At 50.3% G+C, this 14,252-nt stretch overlaps 2 protein-coding genes across 6 annotated transcripts in view; one reads left to right on the top strand and one right to left on the bottom strand.

Moving 5' to 3' along the window:
• Nucleotides 1-10,584, top strand: part of NCOA5 (nuclear receptor coactivator 5) — a 28,513-nt gene extending 17,929 nt beyond the window's left edge. For 2 of the 4 annotated variants that reach the window (XM_081034671.1, XM_081034672.1), the window contains 6 exons: nt 1,661-1,987; nt 3,448-3,584; nt 4,552-4,678; nt 6,338-6,537; nt 7,897-8,216; nt 8,626-10,584. In XM_081034671.1, the coding sequence (XP_080890797.1) occupies nt 1,661-1,987; nt 3,448-3,584; nt 4,552-4,678; nt 6,338-6,537; nt 7,897-8,216; nt 8,626-8,673 (1,159 nt within the window). In that variant the 3' untranslated portion in view covers nt 8,674-10,584. The remainder of the gene's footprint in view (nt 1-1,660; nt 1,988-3,447; nt 3,585-4,551; nt 4,679-6,337; nt 6,538-7,896; nt 8,217-8,625) is intronic. The other 2 variants (XM_081034669.1, XM_081034670.1) reach the window with 1 other exon arrangement.
• An 829-nt stretch (nt 10,585-11,413) lies between these two features.
• SLC12A5 (solute carrier family 12 member 5) overlaps nt 11,414-14,252 on the bottom strand; it is a 28,647-nt gene continuing 25,808 nt past the window's right edge. For both annotated transcript variants that reach the window (XM_081033293.1, XM_081033294.1), the window contains one exon: nt 11,414-14,057. In XM_081033293.1, coding sequence (XP_080889419.1) covers nt 13,966-14,057 — 92 coding nt within the window. In that variant the 3' untranslated portion in view covers nt 11,414-13,965. The remainder of the gene's footprint in view (nt 14,058-14,252) is intronic.

Genomic DNA, 14,252 nt, shown 5'->3' on the forward strand with positions numbered 1-14,252 from the left:
AATGTGATTGGAAGAGTGGATAGGGCTTTAAGGAAAGGATGACATCCAGCTTCCTGGCCTGAGTAACTGAATAGGTGGATGTGGCATTTACTGAGATGAAAAGGACTGGAGGGGGAGCGTGGTTTGTTGGGGCAGATCAAGAGTTCAAGGCAGGTTTTACAGAGGAGGCAATACTTAATGTGGGCCAAACAAGAAGGCATGCTTGTAAAAGGTAAAGAACCAGGTCAAGAGGAGTAACAGAAAAACTAAGCGCTCGAAGAGTTGATTGAGCGGAGGAGAGATCAGCAGTTACGAGGGAGATTAGAGATGGTTTCTTGGGAGACGGGATATGAACTTGCCTGTGAGGATTGGGTGATACCTGGATTAATGCAGGAAAAATATTCCAGGTCAAAAAACCATATGAACAGAAACATTGAGGTAGTTATGTCGTGTTAAGTCCTAAGAACAGCTTAAGTAGAACGCAGGAATTTGAATCAGGAAATGGAGGAGCGGTAACAGTTGGAAATGGGGCCAGATTTGTTAGGGAGGGGTGCCCAGAAGTGTGATAGTCGAGCTGCAACTGGGAACAGGTGGTAACTTAGGTGGTTAATCTGGTGTTTATGTGTTGAATTTCTTGAAATCCGAAAGGTTGGTTTTTGTTTGGTTTGGTTTTTTGGAAACTTGGTGCCAGCATAGAAATAGGGTTTGGATTGAAGCAATCTAATAAGGGAAAAAGAAATAGGATTCATGTGATTCAGTGGGGACAGGGAAGGAAGACTCAAAGTTAACTTTCAAAAACATAAACGTTGGTACCTGGGAAGATGATTATTGGCAGCAGTGAAAAAGTCAGGAATCCGACAAGTGGCCTGAGTGAGAAGTTTAGTGTAGGATATGTTGAGGTTGAGTTTCCCATGGAGCAGAATGTCTCATGAAGAGAACTGAGGCAACAGGCCAAACATATATCTGGGACTTCACTATTTAGAAAAACAAACCATGGCAAAAAGGACTCAGGTTCTACATAAACCTCAGACCTAGAGAGACTTACTCTGTAACTATGTTGAGAAGACAGAAACTGAGTGTTCTTTGTGTGTTGTATTGTACTTTTCCATTTTCTCTTAATTTGATTATCCTGCTAGATATTTTAAGTGAAGTTTTCTGCACTTTAAGGACAACTCCTTTGATCACCATTACTTTGTGTGAGATTATGCCGTTTGCTCTTTTTTTTTTTTCTTCCCGAGTCTTGCCCCCTTAACTGTGTCCCCTCAGCTTTTTTCCCCTTGTAAAATCTCTTTCAAATAAGTCTGGTGGGAGAAATAGGTTCTAGGGGAAAGATGCTTTCACTTTGAAACCAGTTGAGATTGAGATCGTTTGGCATGCGTAAGGAATACTGAATTACTTCTTCCCTGAAGCCTGATGAATACTATGACGCCAGGCAAAACCTTTGGCTTCGGGTCATGCATTCTTCCGTTGTCCTAATCTTTTGAGAGTCTAGAACTTTCTAATCTTTATTTGCCGACCAGATGGGTGACTGTCCTTAAAATTTTAGTCATGTTCTCACTGTTTGGCTGTCAGGTTTTAGAGAAAAAAACGCTTGGAGGGAGGGGGCTTCCTCCAATAAAGAGCTGAAGGGTTAACCACCTTACATTTCTTTGTCTTAGCCTCTTCTTGCTACCTCCCACAGAGATCCGTATGGCTTTGGAGACAGTCGAGATACAAGACGTGACCGATCCCCAATTCGAGGAAGTCCGAGGAGAGAGCCCAGGGATGGCAGAAATGGCCGGGATGCCCGGGACAGCAGAGACATGCGAGATCCCCGAGACCTGCGGGACCACAGAGACAGCAGAGATGTTCGTGATCACAGGGACAGCAGAAGCATGCGCGACGCTCGGGACATGAGGGATCTTAGAGACTTTCGTGATCTAAGAGATGCTAGGGATTTTCGAGATCACCGGGACCCCATGTACGACAGATACAGAGAGATGCGAGACTCCCGAGATCCCATGTACAGGTACAGATACGGCCTCCTGCTTGTATTTTGTGTGTGTTCTACTGAACTAATGGAAAACTCTGAAGGGCAGTGACTTTATCAGCCTTCTGTTTGCAGTGTCTATCAAGTGGTAGATACACTGGTCAATAAGTATTTACTGAATGTGTTTGATGAATTATGCTTAACAAATGAATCTGGGTCTAAAAGATGGAGTATCACTTGTTTTCACAGTGCAAAGGCACAGGGCAGATACACAAATGACCAGTAAACACAGGAAAAGAGGCTGGACATCTTTAATCATCAGTGCAGTGCAAATCAAAACCACAATGAGATGTCACTTCATACCTACTAGGATGGCTACAACTCGTTTTTTTTTTAAGAGAACAGAAGAGAACAGAAAATAGCAAATGTTGGTGACGTATAGAGAACAGGTAGGAATGTAAAATAGTGTGGCCACTATGGAAAACATTTTGGCAACTGCTGAAAAAGTTAAACACAGTAGAATTACTGTGAGCCATCAGTTCCACTCCTGAGTATACCCAAAAGAATTGAAAAGAGGGACGGAAACAGGTACTTACTTGTATGTGAATGTGCCTAACAGCACTGTTCCCACTAGCCTAAAGGTAGACACAACTTAAATGTCCATCAGTAGATTGAATGGATAAAAACTGTGATATATCCATACAGTAGAATATTATTCAGCCATAAAAAGGAAGGTGACTCTGACACCTACAACGTGGATGGACCTTGAAAACATTATGCCAAGTGAAAGAAGCCAGACAGACACAGAAGACAATTATTATATAGTTCCACTTACATAAAATATCTAGAAAAGGCAAATTCACAGAGACTGAAAGGAGATTAGAGGTTGCGGGCGAGGATGGGGGATGAAGAGTTCCTGCTTAATGAGTATAGAATTTGTGTTCAGAGTTCTGCTCAGGGTAATGAAAAATTATATATATTTTTAAACTAATTTTTAAAAAGCACAGGGACGGGGGAAGGGCAGCATGGAATGGTTCCTCACAATTGATACCAATAATTGCTACCAGTTATTTTGTGTTTACTTTATGCCAGGACCTATGCTGAGAGCTTTCCATATCTCCTCGCAGTCATTTTGCAAGGCAGGTTAACTCAGTCACAGCCGCAGAGCTGATAAGCAGTGAGTCCCAGATACAGGCATATCTCGCTTTATTGCGCTTCACAGATGTTGTGATTTTTCCAAATTGAAGGCAAGACTCTCCACCAGCAAAAAGATCATGACTCACTATATTGCGATACTTGATTTATTGGTGGTCTAGATCTGAATCCGCAATATTTTCAAGGTACGCCTGTTCAAACCTCGTTTGTCTAATCCCAAAATCCTGTGCCTTGCTGTGCCTACTTCCTCACTGTGGACTGGGTCTTGAAGAATTCTCTGTATCTGGTTTTTGCAGGACAGGAAGGAGAGTTTTAATTTTGTGCAAATTTCTTCCACTTGGCAGGAGAGAGAGCTCTTACGATCGATACCTGCGAATGGATGACTATTGCAGGAGGAAGGATGATTCTTACTTCGATCGGTACAGAGACAGCTTTGATGGACGAGGCCCTCCAGGCCCAGAAAGTCAGTCTCGTGCGAAAGGTAAAGTAGCAGAAACAGTTCATTCCTGTTACCGGTAGAACACTTTACAAAAGAAAGAGGAAACTAATAACTAACTGAAAAGGGACTAATGACTTGGCTAAGCAGTTCACAGACAGAAGAAAAACAAATAACCTATTAATATGTAGAGAGCCTCCAACTGGAAAACAATTTTTGAAATGCAAATTAGTGTCGTCTGGTTTAGTCATCTAACAAGAAGAAATAAATACAAAATTCCAGCAATAAGATGAACCAAAGATGGGAGCCTAAGAAATCAAGTGCTTGCTTTTGCCCACTCTCTCTACAGCATGTGAATTTTTTGTCTTATTTATAATTTTTACCTGCATTTATAATTTTTAGGTAAAGACAAGCGTTTTTTAAAAGCCCTGTTTTCTCAACATCTCTTTAAAGATTTTTAAATTGTTTCATACTGGTCAAGTTAAGAACCTCATTTTTAATTTGTAATAAAACTTGACTACCTGATTTTCTTTTTCAAAAGCAAATTATAAGCACCTGTCAGTAAAGGGTCTTCAATAGTTGTCCCAAAAATGCAACTTGGAATAATAATGAAATACCATCTTTTACCTGTCAAGTTGGTGGGAATTTTTAAAAACGGCAGTAGCCAGTGTTCACTAAGGTGTGGCAAAATAGCACTCGATGACCCACTGCTGTGGAGGAATCAATGAGTTCTGAGCCTTTCTAGAGGGCAGTGTGGCAGTATGTATTAGATGACGCATTTGAATGACTGTGCCCTTTAATGCAGCTATTCCGTTTTAGTGAATTTGTAATCGTAACAAATAATAACACTGGTTATTTTTAGAAGGTAGTCTAGAGAATTAATTCGGAGAGAGAGAGTGAGCGAGTTAGGACCTGTGCCTATAGGTCATTCAGGATTTAGAATAAGCTTTGTGACTTAACTTTTATAGAAAGCACAGTTCATATTTCCGTTTTCCCTGGTGGTATCTTGCAGAGCGTTTGAAACGTGAAGAGCGGCGTAGAGAAGAGCTTTATCGTCAATATTTTGAAGAAATCCAGAGACGCTTTGATGCTGAGAGGCCCGTTGATTGTTCTGTGATTGTGGTCAACAAGCAAACTAAGTAAGAACCCTTTGGCTGTTACTCCTGAGGACGGAGAAGGGGCAGAGGAGGAATTCAGGCTCCCTCTGAGCAGCTGTACCCCCTGTGCTTGGTCTGTGCATTCTGGCATTGCTCGCTTAGCCTGACTGCTCTCAGTTTTAAGTGACCAAAACGCCATGGGACACTAGCTTAGGCCCCAAAGGGAAGTTCAGGCAGGGCCACAGCCACGGTCAAGCCGCGTCGTCATCTCTGTGTTGCCTTCATTCTCAGACAGGCTTTCTACTTGACAAGGTAGAATGGCGCTGGCCCTAGACGTGTATCTTCTTGGCTTAGCAAACCCAGTGCGAAGAGAGTTTCTTCTTCCCAGTGCCTCCACCTAAAGTCCTGGAATTGTTTCTCTTGGATTGTCCTGGCTCACTCTCCCATGCTTAGAACTAAAAGTGCGATTAGCCCCGTGGAACCACGTGGACTGAGTGAGAGGGGTGCCTTCCCCAAGGAAAACTGAAGCAGGAACATACCAGTAGATGCCCCCCTCCACTGAGCAACCCCAAATCCCCAATGCTTTGGAAGGCCCATGTCTCCGCATTTGTCAGCTAAGTACCCAGCCTACTTTGGGAAGTGCTGTGGGCTTACAGAACTAGCGTTCACAGCACCGTTTTATTCCACCTCTGTTTTGCATTCTTTCCTGCAGGAGACAGAGCAGAGAAGCAGAAGGGAGTATAGCAGCTTGCAGGCTTGGCAGTAGCTATGTTCCCTTTCCCCAGGTGATTAGTAAATAACTTCGTGTATTTCTAGCAGTTTGGGGTTAAAGAGCTAATTTCAAGGCAGAGGCTAGGGAAATAGGTGCTGAGACAGCAAGCAACAGGCAGCATTCACAGGCTCTGGGCTGCCTTGTTTAGCGGTAGGTGCTGCTTTAACTGGAGACATGTTGTTTGTCTTTTGACATGTGACAATAGCTCTCATTTTCTGAGCACTCCATGTTAGGTGCTTTACTTAAGTTACTTTTAATCTTCACAATCACATTACATGTGTATTTATTCAGCAAATGTTTTGTATGTATGACAGGTGCTAGGTACTGGGGCTGTAATGGTAAGCAAACGCACAGCCCTTCCTCTTGTGGAGTTTACACCCTATTTGGGCAAATGACAAAAATAAATGTATTGGCGATGAGTCCTTTGAGAATATATCAGGGATCTAATTTAGATTGGAGAGAGAAGGTCAAGGAAATGACATTATGAGCTGAGCCATATTATTCCTGTTTTATTGGTAAAGAAACAGGTTTGTAAGAGATAAAGGGATCTACTAAAAACATCACAGCTTTGCAAGTAAATGTTAGGCCTGGAGGCCAAGCCCTTCCTTCTAGCATTAAAGCCCATGCCTTGCCCGCTGTGTTATGTAGCCCCCCGTGGCAGACAGGTGCCACCATCTTAGGCAGTGCGATGGTGTTGAGGAAGGACCAGTGGACTGGAGAATCAGGAGAAGGACCCGGCCACCAAAGACTGCGCTACTGGCGACGTAATAGGCGCCCCTTCTGGGCCAGTATGAAGAGAAGGAACTGGTGGAGATCTGGAGCCTGAGGAGACACTGAGTGGGCCAGGATTGGAGCTCCCTGGGGGCTCACGGCTGGCGGAGGTGCACTGGTGTGCGGGTGGGGCGCTCACCCGGATCCTGTTTCCGCAGAGATTATGCTGAATCTGTGGGGCGGAAGGTGCGGGACCTCGGCATGGTGGTGGATCTGATCTTCCTCAACACAGAGGTGTCCCTGTCCCAAGCCCTGGAGGACGTTAGCAGGGGAGGGTCTCCTTTCGCCATTGTCATCACCCAGCAACACCAGATTCACCGCTCCTGCACAGTCAACATCATGTTTGGAACCCCACAAGGTACGGAGGCCCAAGTGGGTCGGAATCCCAGAGGTGGTCGCTCGGCCATTCATTCTGTTACGCCTTACTCAGAAGCAGCAGGTATTTCATACGAGAAATGGCTCGTATTTCAGCTCACACGGTAGGGCCCCTTGATAAGTGCGCTGGAGGAGACTTACATAGTCATTTGTTCGTCTGGTATTATTTTAATGGATATTCTGGACCTACTGCATATAAGACATTATATTTAGCCCGTAGGTGTATACTGTGGTGTGCTGGCCAGTGTCTCACAACGAGTTCTGAGTGGGGAGAAGGGGCGGTGTGGTTTATAGCGTTTGCTGATTTCCATGGTGTAAACACTCTCACCGTGTCCTGTGTCAAGCCATCAGCATGAAGTCACTTCAGGGGGAGTTGGGAAGAGAACGCGCAGCCGGCTCTCGCCGGGGAGAGGTTCCAGCTGACCTGTGGTGCACACTCCACTGAGTGCGATGGAATCCTTGCTGTCACCACACTTTCTAATGAGGGCCAGACAAGACAGCAGGCAATTAGGGTACCATTGGGAAGTGTGCTGGAAGTGGGCAGAGGGAGCGTGAGAGAGGGCAGAGGCCCTGCCCTCCGAGAGGCCTGGCTAGGTCCCTGCAGGCCTTCCCTGAAGGGGCTTTTAGTACTGGGCACCCAGAAGGTTGCGCCTCAGCAAACTGATGCCCTGCTCGTGCTGCTCGCAGCAGAGACCCTCCGCTTTCCCCACCACACTCGGGGTCTCTGTTGGCCTGACCGTTACACCCGTAACCATAAAATGCATAAGGCGCTCCAGGGGGTCATTGGTCCCTGAGGACTAGTCCTCAAGATATGTGAGCACATTTGTATAAAAATGTGAGACGTCTTCTCAGCACTCTCTAAGTCATGTTGAGGAGAGGAGGTTTTATCTAGGGTCACAGTTTGGTCTTAATCCATGACCTTTAAACTGATGCATGCAAACACCGTAGACCAGCTCTTCCCGAGAAGCACAGTGGAGAGCCAGCCTTCACAGAGGCCTTTTGACCCCCCGCGGCCTACCTCCCATGGTTATTCCGCACGTGGCCTTTTGGAATCTGTGCGAGACTGTCGTGTTTCTTTGGTTTTCACTACAAGTCTGTGATCTAGAAATTCTTCAAAGAACCAGCTCTGTACAAAGGTGTGTGTTCCCCACCAAAGAAACCCATTCACCTATCTTCCCAAGCTCATCTCCTACCCCTCCCTCCCCACCCTCCATCCTAAAGCTTTTTGGCACTGAAATGGTTTTCGTGCCGGTTTGAGGTTATGAAACGTGTGGTAGAGTCCAGCAGGTGGGCACTGAAATGTGTTGTGGGAGAAAACAACTCATGTCTTTCCCTCCCGCAGAGCACCGCAACATGCCCCAGGCAGACGCCATGGTGCTGGTGGCCAGGAACTATGAGCGCTACAAGAATGAATGCCGGGAGAAGGAACGTGAGGAGATTGCCCGACAGGCAGCCAAGATGGCCAACGAAGCCATTCTGCAGGAAAGAGAGCGAAGAGGCCACCCTCCAGCCATCCAAAGCCTCATCAACCTGCTGGCAGACAACAGGTACCTCACTGCTGAAGAGACTGACAAGATTATCAACTACCTGCGAGAGAGGAAGGAGCGGCTGATGAGGAGCACCACCGACTCTCTGCCTGGTGAGCTACGTGGCAGGGCCGAGGTGAAGTTCTGACTCTGCATTTCTCTAATCCCCCAGGCTCTGTGGGGAGGGGGGAGGGCTCTTAGGGGTGGGTGAGGGAAATGAGCCCAGGCCTTGGGTTTGCCCGTGGGCCTTCGTGCTGATAGAATGATAACGGGGTACGGAATTCTGATCCCTGTAGTTCATGTGGTGGGTGGGCTGGTATTGCCAGCTCCCTGGGGACCAAGGTAGATGCCTTTTTTCCCTTTAACTACTTCTCTGGGGAACTAGACAGCCCATACGATAAAGTGCCCCCCTCTGGGAAATGGCTGTTACAGTTTTTGTATTGTGTGATTGATGTGATCAGTGATTGTTGTTCTTCCCTGGGCTGCTAAGCCTCCTGCCCTTGGGGGGTGCTTTCAACCAGATACCTCCTCCTTCTGTCTTCCAGGCCCGATTTCCCGCCAACCACTCGGGGCGACCTCGGGTGCCTCGCTGAAGACGCAACCAAGCTCCCAACCGCTCCAGAGCGGCCAAGTGCTCCCCTCTGCTACACCCACTCCAGCTGCACCCCCCACCTCCCAGCAAGAGCTTCAGGCCAAAATCCTCAGCCTCTTCAATAGTGGCACGGTTGCGGCCAACAGCAGCTCTACACCCCCCTCGGTTGCTGCCGGAAACACCCAGAACCAGAATTTTTCCACAGCAGCGAACAGCCAGCCTCAGCAAAGATCACAGGCCTCTGGCAATCAGCCTCCAAACATTTTGGGACAGGCAGGATCTGCTCAGAACATGGGCCCCAGGCCTGGGGCTCCTTCCCAAGGGCTCTTTGGCCAGCCTTCCAGCTGCCTGGCACCTGCCAGCAACATAGCCAGCCAGAGGCCTGTGTCTTCCACGGGTATCAACTTTGACAATCCAAGTGTACAGAAGGCTCTGGACACCCTGATCCAGAGTGGCCCTGCTCTCTCCCACCTGGTTAGCCAAACCACAGCACAGGTGGGGCGGCCCCAGGCGCCCATGGGATCCTACCAGAGGCATTACTGAGGCTCAGTCTCTCGGTCCCCAACCTGCCCAGCCCCAGCCACCTCCCACCTACTGCGTTCTAATTAGAGTTATTTGGAGGGTGTTCTCTGCGCCTGCCCAGGTCCACATCAAATGTCCTCAGTGTCTACCACCTGCTCTCTCTTCTGCCCAAGGCTGTGTTGCTTATTCCTTCCAGAGTCAGAGTTTATACTGCATTTGGGAGTGTATCTTTTTTTTGTTGTTGTTTTGGGGGGGGGGGGTTGTAGAAAATAAATATCTTTGGGGTCAGTTGGATGGCAGTATAGGTGTCTGGGCTCAGTTTATATTTCATGGGTTTCTCTAGTCTCTGTCAGCTGGATTGGGGTTGGGGACAGCCAAGCCCCAATTGGCTGAGTTTGGAATGGCATTTTCATGTCAGTAGCCACTGCCTTTGTTCACTTTGAACCTACCAATGTTTTCCAGCCTCGCACAGGCCAGCCAGAGCTCGAGCTCCTACTGCAGCTCCGGCCCAGGGGTGCTCGGCTGCCTGGGCTTGTATAGGCTTGGTGTCATCGTGCCCCACCCCCCATGTTGGGGGGGTCTACTTGAGGATTCATAAATCAGCTGCTCTGGAGTTGTGAGGAGTGCCCACAACTGGCAGACATGAGAGCAGGTACTTTTCTGCCTGACCCAGGGTGGTTGGTTTGGGGTTTTCTCTGTTTTCATTTTTGCTTTCATTTCGTTGGAGGAGCTCCAATGGACTGAACAGCTCCAGTCACCAGCGGTTGAACACAAGCTGACTCTGGGCACCAACCACTCTTTACCCCCTTAACATGTGTCAGCCTCTCCCTGCCCAGCAGCGTTCTGATGGAGTTGGATCCCAGCAGGCAACTCGAGACTCTGGCAGTGAACGCCCATTTTTTTCAGTGATTGTTTTGAGCTTTTGGCTCAGAAATCAGGCTCTTGTTTTCATCTGGACTCTTGTTCTGTTTTTTGAGTAGCAGGAGGTGGGGACCATTTCGATGTCAGACCTTTGGTAGCTGGACATGTTCTTGATACAGGTGGCTGTTCATAACTTACAAGCCAGAGTGAAATTATTAGAGGGAGGACTTCTGGCTGCTGCCATTTGGAGCCCAAGGAATCTCCCTTCTCCCTAGGGATGGTGTTCGTTAGAGCACTGTGGATCACAGTCTCAAGGGGCCCCTGGCAGGGACGAGGGAGCTCAGTGACCTCAGCTGAGTCCCTGCTAGTGGCAGAGCAAACTGGTTTCAAAACCTCAAGGTCCCCAAATGGCGGCATTTTACGTTCGGAACTGTTTGTGTTATATAGTGTTTTTTCCCTCTTTGGAACTCTTGTGTTATTAATAAGATGAGATGATTACTTTTTAATTAAAATGAAAAAGTCAAAGCTGTGTCATCTTTTTTGGGTGTGACTATCTGCAGGACCTCTTTGCGGGGCATTCCCACTCAGGGTTGGAAGGTGACCGGTTTCTGTCTGCGGGGAGGCCGGCCCCCTCATACTCAGCCAGCAATCAGGCCTCAAAACTCTCAACTCCAGCTTCTCTTACTCAGCTCACCTAGTGAGAAGCTTTAGAAGTTGGAAGAAGTTGAGAGCAAAAGCCTGCTGGCTGGTTATATGCTGTGTTAAACGTCCTTGTTTGTGGGCGACTTCCAGTGTGTCCGCAGGCTGTCCTCTTATTCTAGGAAAGGAAATGACCATGAGGAGGCCATTTCTGGCCGATGGCCACTGGAGTGGGGCACTCCTGTTTTGACTTTTATCTCCGTTGCCATACTCTATTCTGCCCATTATATAGGGAGTTGGCATTATACAGAGTTACAGAAGCTGTAAGAGACTTAGCATTTAATAACTGGCGCCATCAGGAAACGGGGTGGGCTGGTGAAGTGACTGACAGAAGGCCCCCAGTGGGTTAGGAAGCACAATGCAGACAGCACCCCCAGACTAGTCAGTGCTCCCTACCTCACAGGAGACGCTATTAGTGCAGCACTCTCTACTAGCCCTGCGGTCAGTCGGTTCCTTTATCCCTCTAGGACAGGGCCCTAGAACTCAGTCCACTAACGAGGCCACCAGACCTAGAGGATCAGCCCATCCTGCTTCTGTCAGTGGAGGCCAGTGTTTCTAATAAGAGTCTGGGGTCCTCCTGGAAAGCCACATTGAGTATCCCTCCTCCCACCTACTGATTCATCGCCCCGGCATGTCCAAACAGCACACCTCAGACTGTGAAGGGTATAATAAAATTATTTTTATTGCATTTTGTGCAGACGGGAATCTAAAAAATTAATATAGTAAAAGCTGTAAAGCATTAAATGGGAGCATTCAACAATAAAGGAAAGAACCAACCCTCTCCTTTTCATATTGGCACAAAAAAACACAAGATCAGTACTGAGGCAGAATGCGGGATACTGAAACACACTGAAAATTAAAGGCAGGCCTAATAATAGTAATAAATACTCTTGATTTGGTTTGCAACCTCTCCTATTTACAAGGGTTTTCAATTTCATTGCATTGCCCTGCACGTAGATATCTAAAACGAAAGCAACACTAGTTACCACTACAAGGCTACTGAAATATTGCACTCAGAGAAAAAGTCACTTGGATGGACATGAAACATCTAGCTACAATGATTGTAAAGATAATTTGACGAATGACGTGATAACATTCATAACAAATATTGCACATGTAACAGAAAACGTGGGTGGTGGTTGTGGGATGTTTGTTTTCATCAACGGAAACTGCTCTTGCCAACCTGACAGTCTGGGCCCAGATAGTGCAACTTTGGTTCCCTAACTGGTGTTGATACGGCCCTCTCCCCCTTCTGCCTAGCCCAGCACTTCAGCCCAAATGCTCAGGCCTCGCAGAAGGCTAGACCCAGCTGCGATTCTCAGAGGTCTGGAAGGGGCGGGGGTCTGAGGGGGCTGGTGTCTAACATCTCCAACTTTCTGATTACTACCTGGAAGAGTCTATCCAGCCGCCTGGATAGATCAAATCTCAGAGGGGCCGTAGCCTACCTACATCCAGACCTACCTCCAACCACACCTGACCCAGTCTACATGGCACCGGCTCCAGCTCTCTGCCTTGGGCTCAAAGGGAAGGGGGTGGTGAGATCAAAAGTCCCCAGTAGCCCCAGCTCTGGGAGGTGGGCAGGATATCTAACTAGGTAGGAAGATCAGGGCCCTGGGGCTGGAGGTACTGTACCCAGTCCCAGGGGGCGCTGGACTGAGCATGCAGAGCCTGTCCCCCTTAGTCATGTGCCCTGGGGGAAGGGAACCTGGCCAAAGCGCCTTCTCTAGGGATAAAGGGCGCCCCTGACCAGGCTGGTGGAGTAGAAGCGCCAAGGACTGGAGTTGGAGAAGCCAAAGGCCTTGGGTCCTAGTTGGAGGAGAGTAGAGAGGCTCTAAGAACAAAGCACATGGCGACTCCAACCCTTCCCCAGGCCCAGGTGCCCGGGAGACGCAGCTGGAGGCCGCTGCTAAGCAGCGAGGCCCGCCCTGGGATGCGAAGAAGGTGGCTGGGTCCCCGAGGCTGGAGCTGCCAGCTGCTGGATGGGGACAGGGAAGGAAACATCAGGGGCCGCGCTGGGGCCTCCCCGTAAGTAAGGCCCCTACACCAAAATCGCCCCGGTCCTCCCTCACTTGTCCCAGGGACGAAACTCCGGGGAGGGGACGCCCTGCAGCTCCCCGATTTCAGTCTTTGGCGAGGAGCCATGGGATGGGGGAGCAGGCGACAAGCCGACTGAGGAGAGACGCCTGCTCCCCCAGCGAAGGCACGGGTGAGGCGAGGCCTCTCTCCCTCTCTGCCCCTGAGGGGCACCCCCTTACCCCATCCTGGCCCCAGCTTGCATAAGAGCGGAGGAGACAAGGCTGCGCGCTTCTCTGCAGCCGCAGTGGAAACGCACATCCTCTGGGAGGCGAATCCAGGGGGGAAAAGCTGGACACGCGTCTCACCTCATCTCCGAAAAGAACTGGAGGAAAGGGTCGGAGCCAAGGGCGCGCGGAAAGGGCGAGGAGGCGAGAGCCGGGCGAGGGTGTCGAAGGACCAGGACCACGCTTCCCGCCTGGGCCTAAAGCGCTCTTGCTCTCAACTCACGGACGTGCAGGAAAACCCAGCCCCCCGACGCCTCCGCCGCCCCGGGCGCCCCCAGCGGAGGAGCTCGACAGGAGCGAGAGAAGTCCGTTGCGCTTCTAGTCACAGAAATATGGGGACGTTAAAAATACACGCGATGTCTCCTGTACACTATGTACAGGCTCGGCCGGCGCGCGCCCCGAGGCTCGGCGAGGAGGGGCTGCGGCGAAGGCCGAGCGCGGCCGCCCCGCCCGGCGCCCTGGAGCCCGCGCGGAGCCGGGAGGGGCGCGGGGCGGGGCCCACGGGGCGGGGCGTGAGGAGGGGGCGGGGCGTGGGGAGGGGCGGGGCCTGAGGAGGGGCGGGGCCGCACGGCCACCCGCGGCCCTCGAAGCCCCCGCTCCTCTCCGCGCCTCTCCCGCCCTTATTGCAGCGTCTCCTCCGGCGGGCGAGGCCCGGCTTAGAAAAAGGGCAGCGCAGCCGGGGCGACAGAGCGGGCGCCGACGGGGCGCTCGGGGCTCTGGTCTTCGCGAGGAGGGAGGTCCTCTCCGAGTCAACCCCGACAGGCGTGGCCTCCGGCCTTCGGGAAGCGGGGAAAGGGGTCAGGGCGCGGGCACAGGGTCTGAATGTAAACGGTGACGGCGGCGGGGGGCGCGGCGAGGGCTCCGGGGCCGCGGGCCGGGCGCTCTGGGGCCCGGGTGGCAGGTCCTGGTTTTCAGGAGTAGATGGTGATGACCTCGCGGCCGCCGCCGCGGACCAGCATCACCCGGTCCAAGTGCTCGGTGAGGACCTCAAGGAACTCCATGTCTGAGCGCCGGTCAAGGAGAAAGACCTGGCCCCTTCCCGCGGGATGGAAGCGGGTCGCGTTAAGCCACCAGGAAAGGCTGGGCCCGCGTCCCTGTCCGAGGTGCTGATCCTGAAGCAGGACCGGCTCAGCTCTTCCATCCCGGGGCTAGAACCTAGGTCCCCTGACGGCCACCTCCCTCTTCCCCCCAATTGTAA

Source organism: Rhinolophus hipposideros (assembly GCF_964194185.1).
Source record: "Rhinolophus hipposideros genome assembly, chromosome: 22".
Classification (NCBI taxonomy): domain Eukaryota; kingdom Metazoa; phylum Chordata; class Mammalia; order Chiroptera; family Rhinolophidae; genus Rhinolophus; species Rhinolophus hipposideros.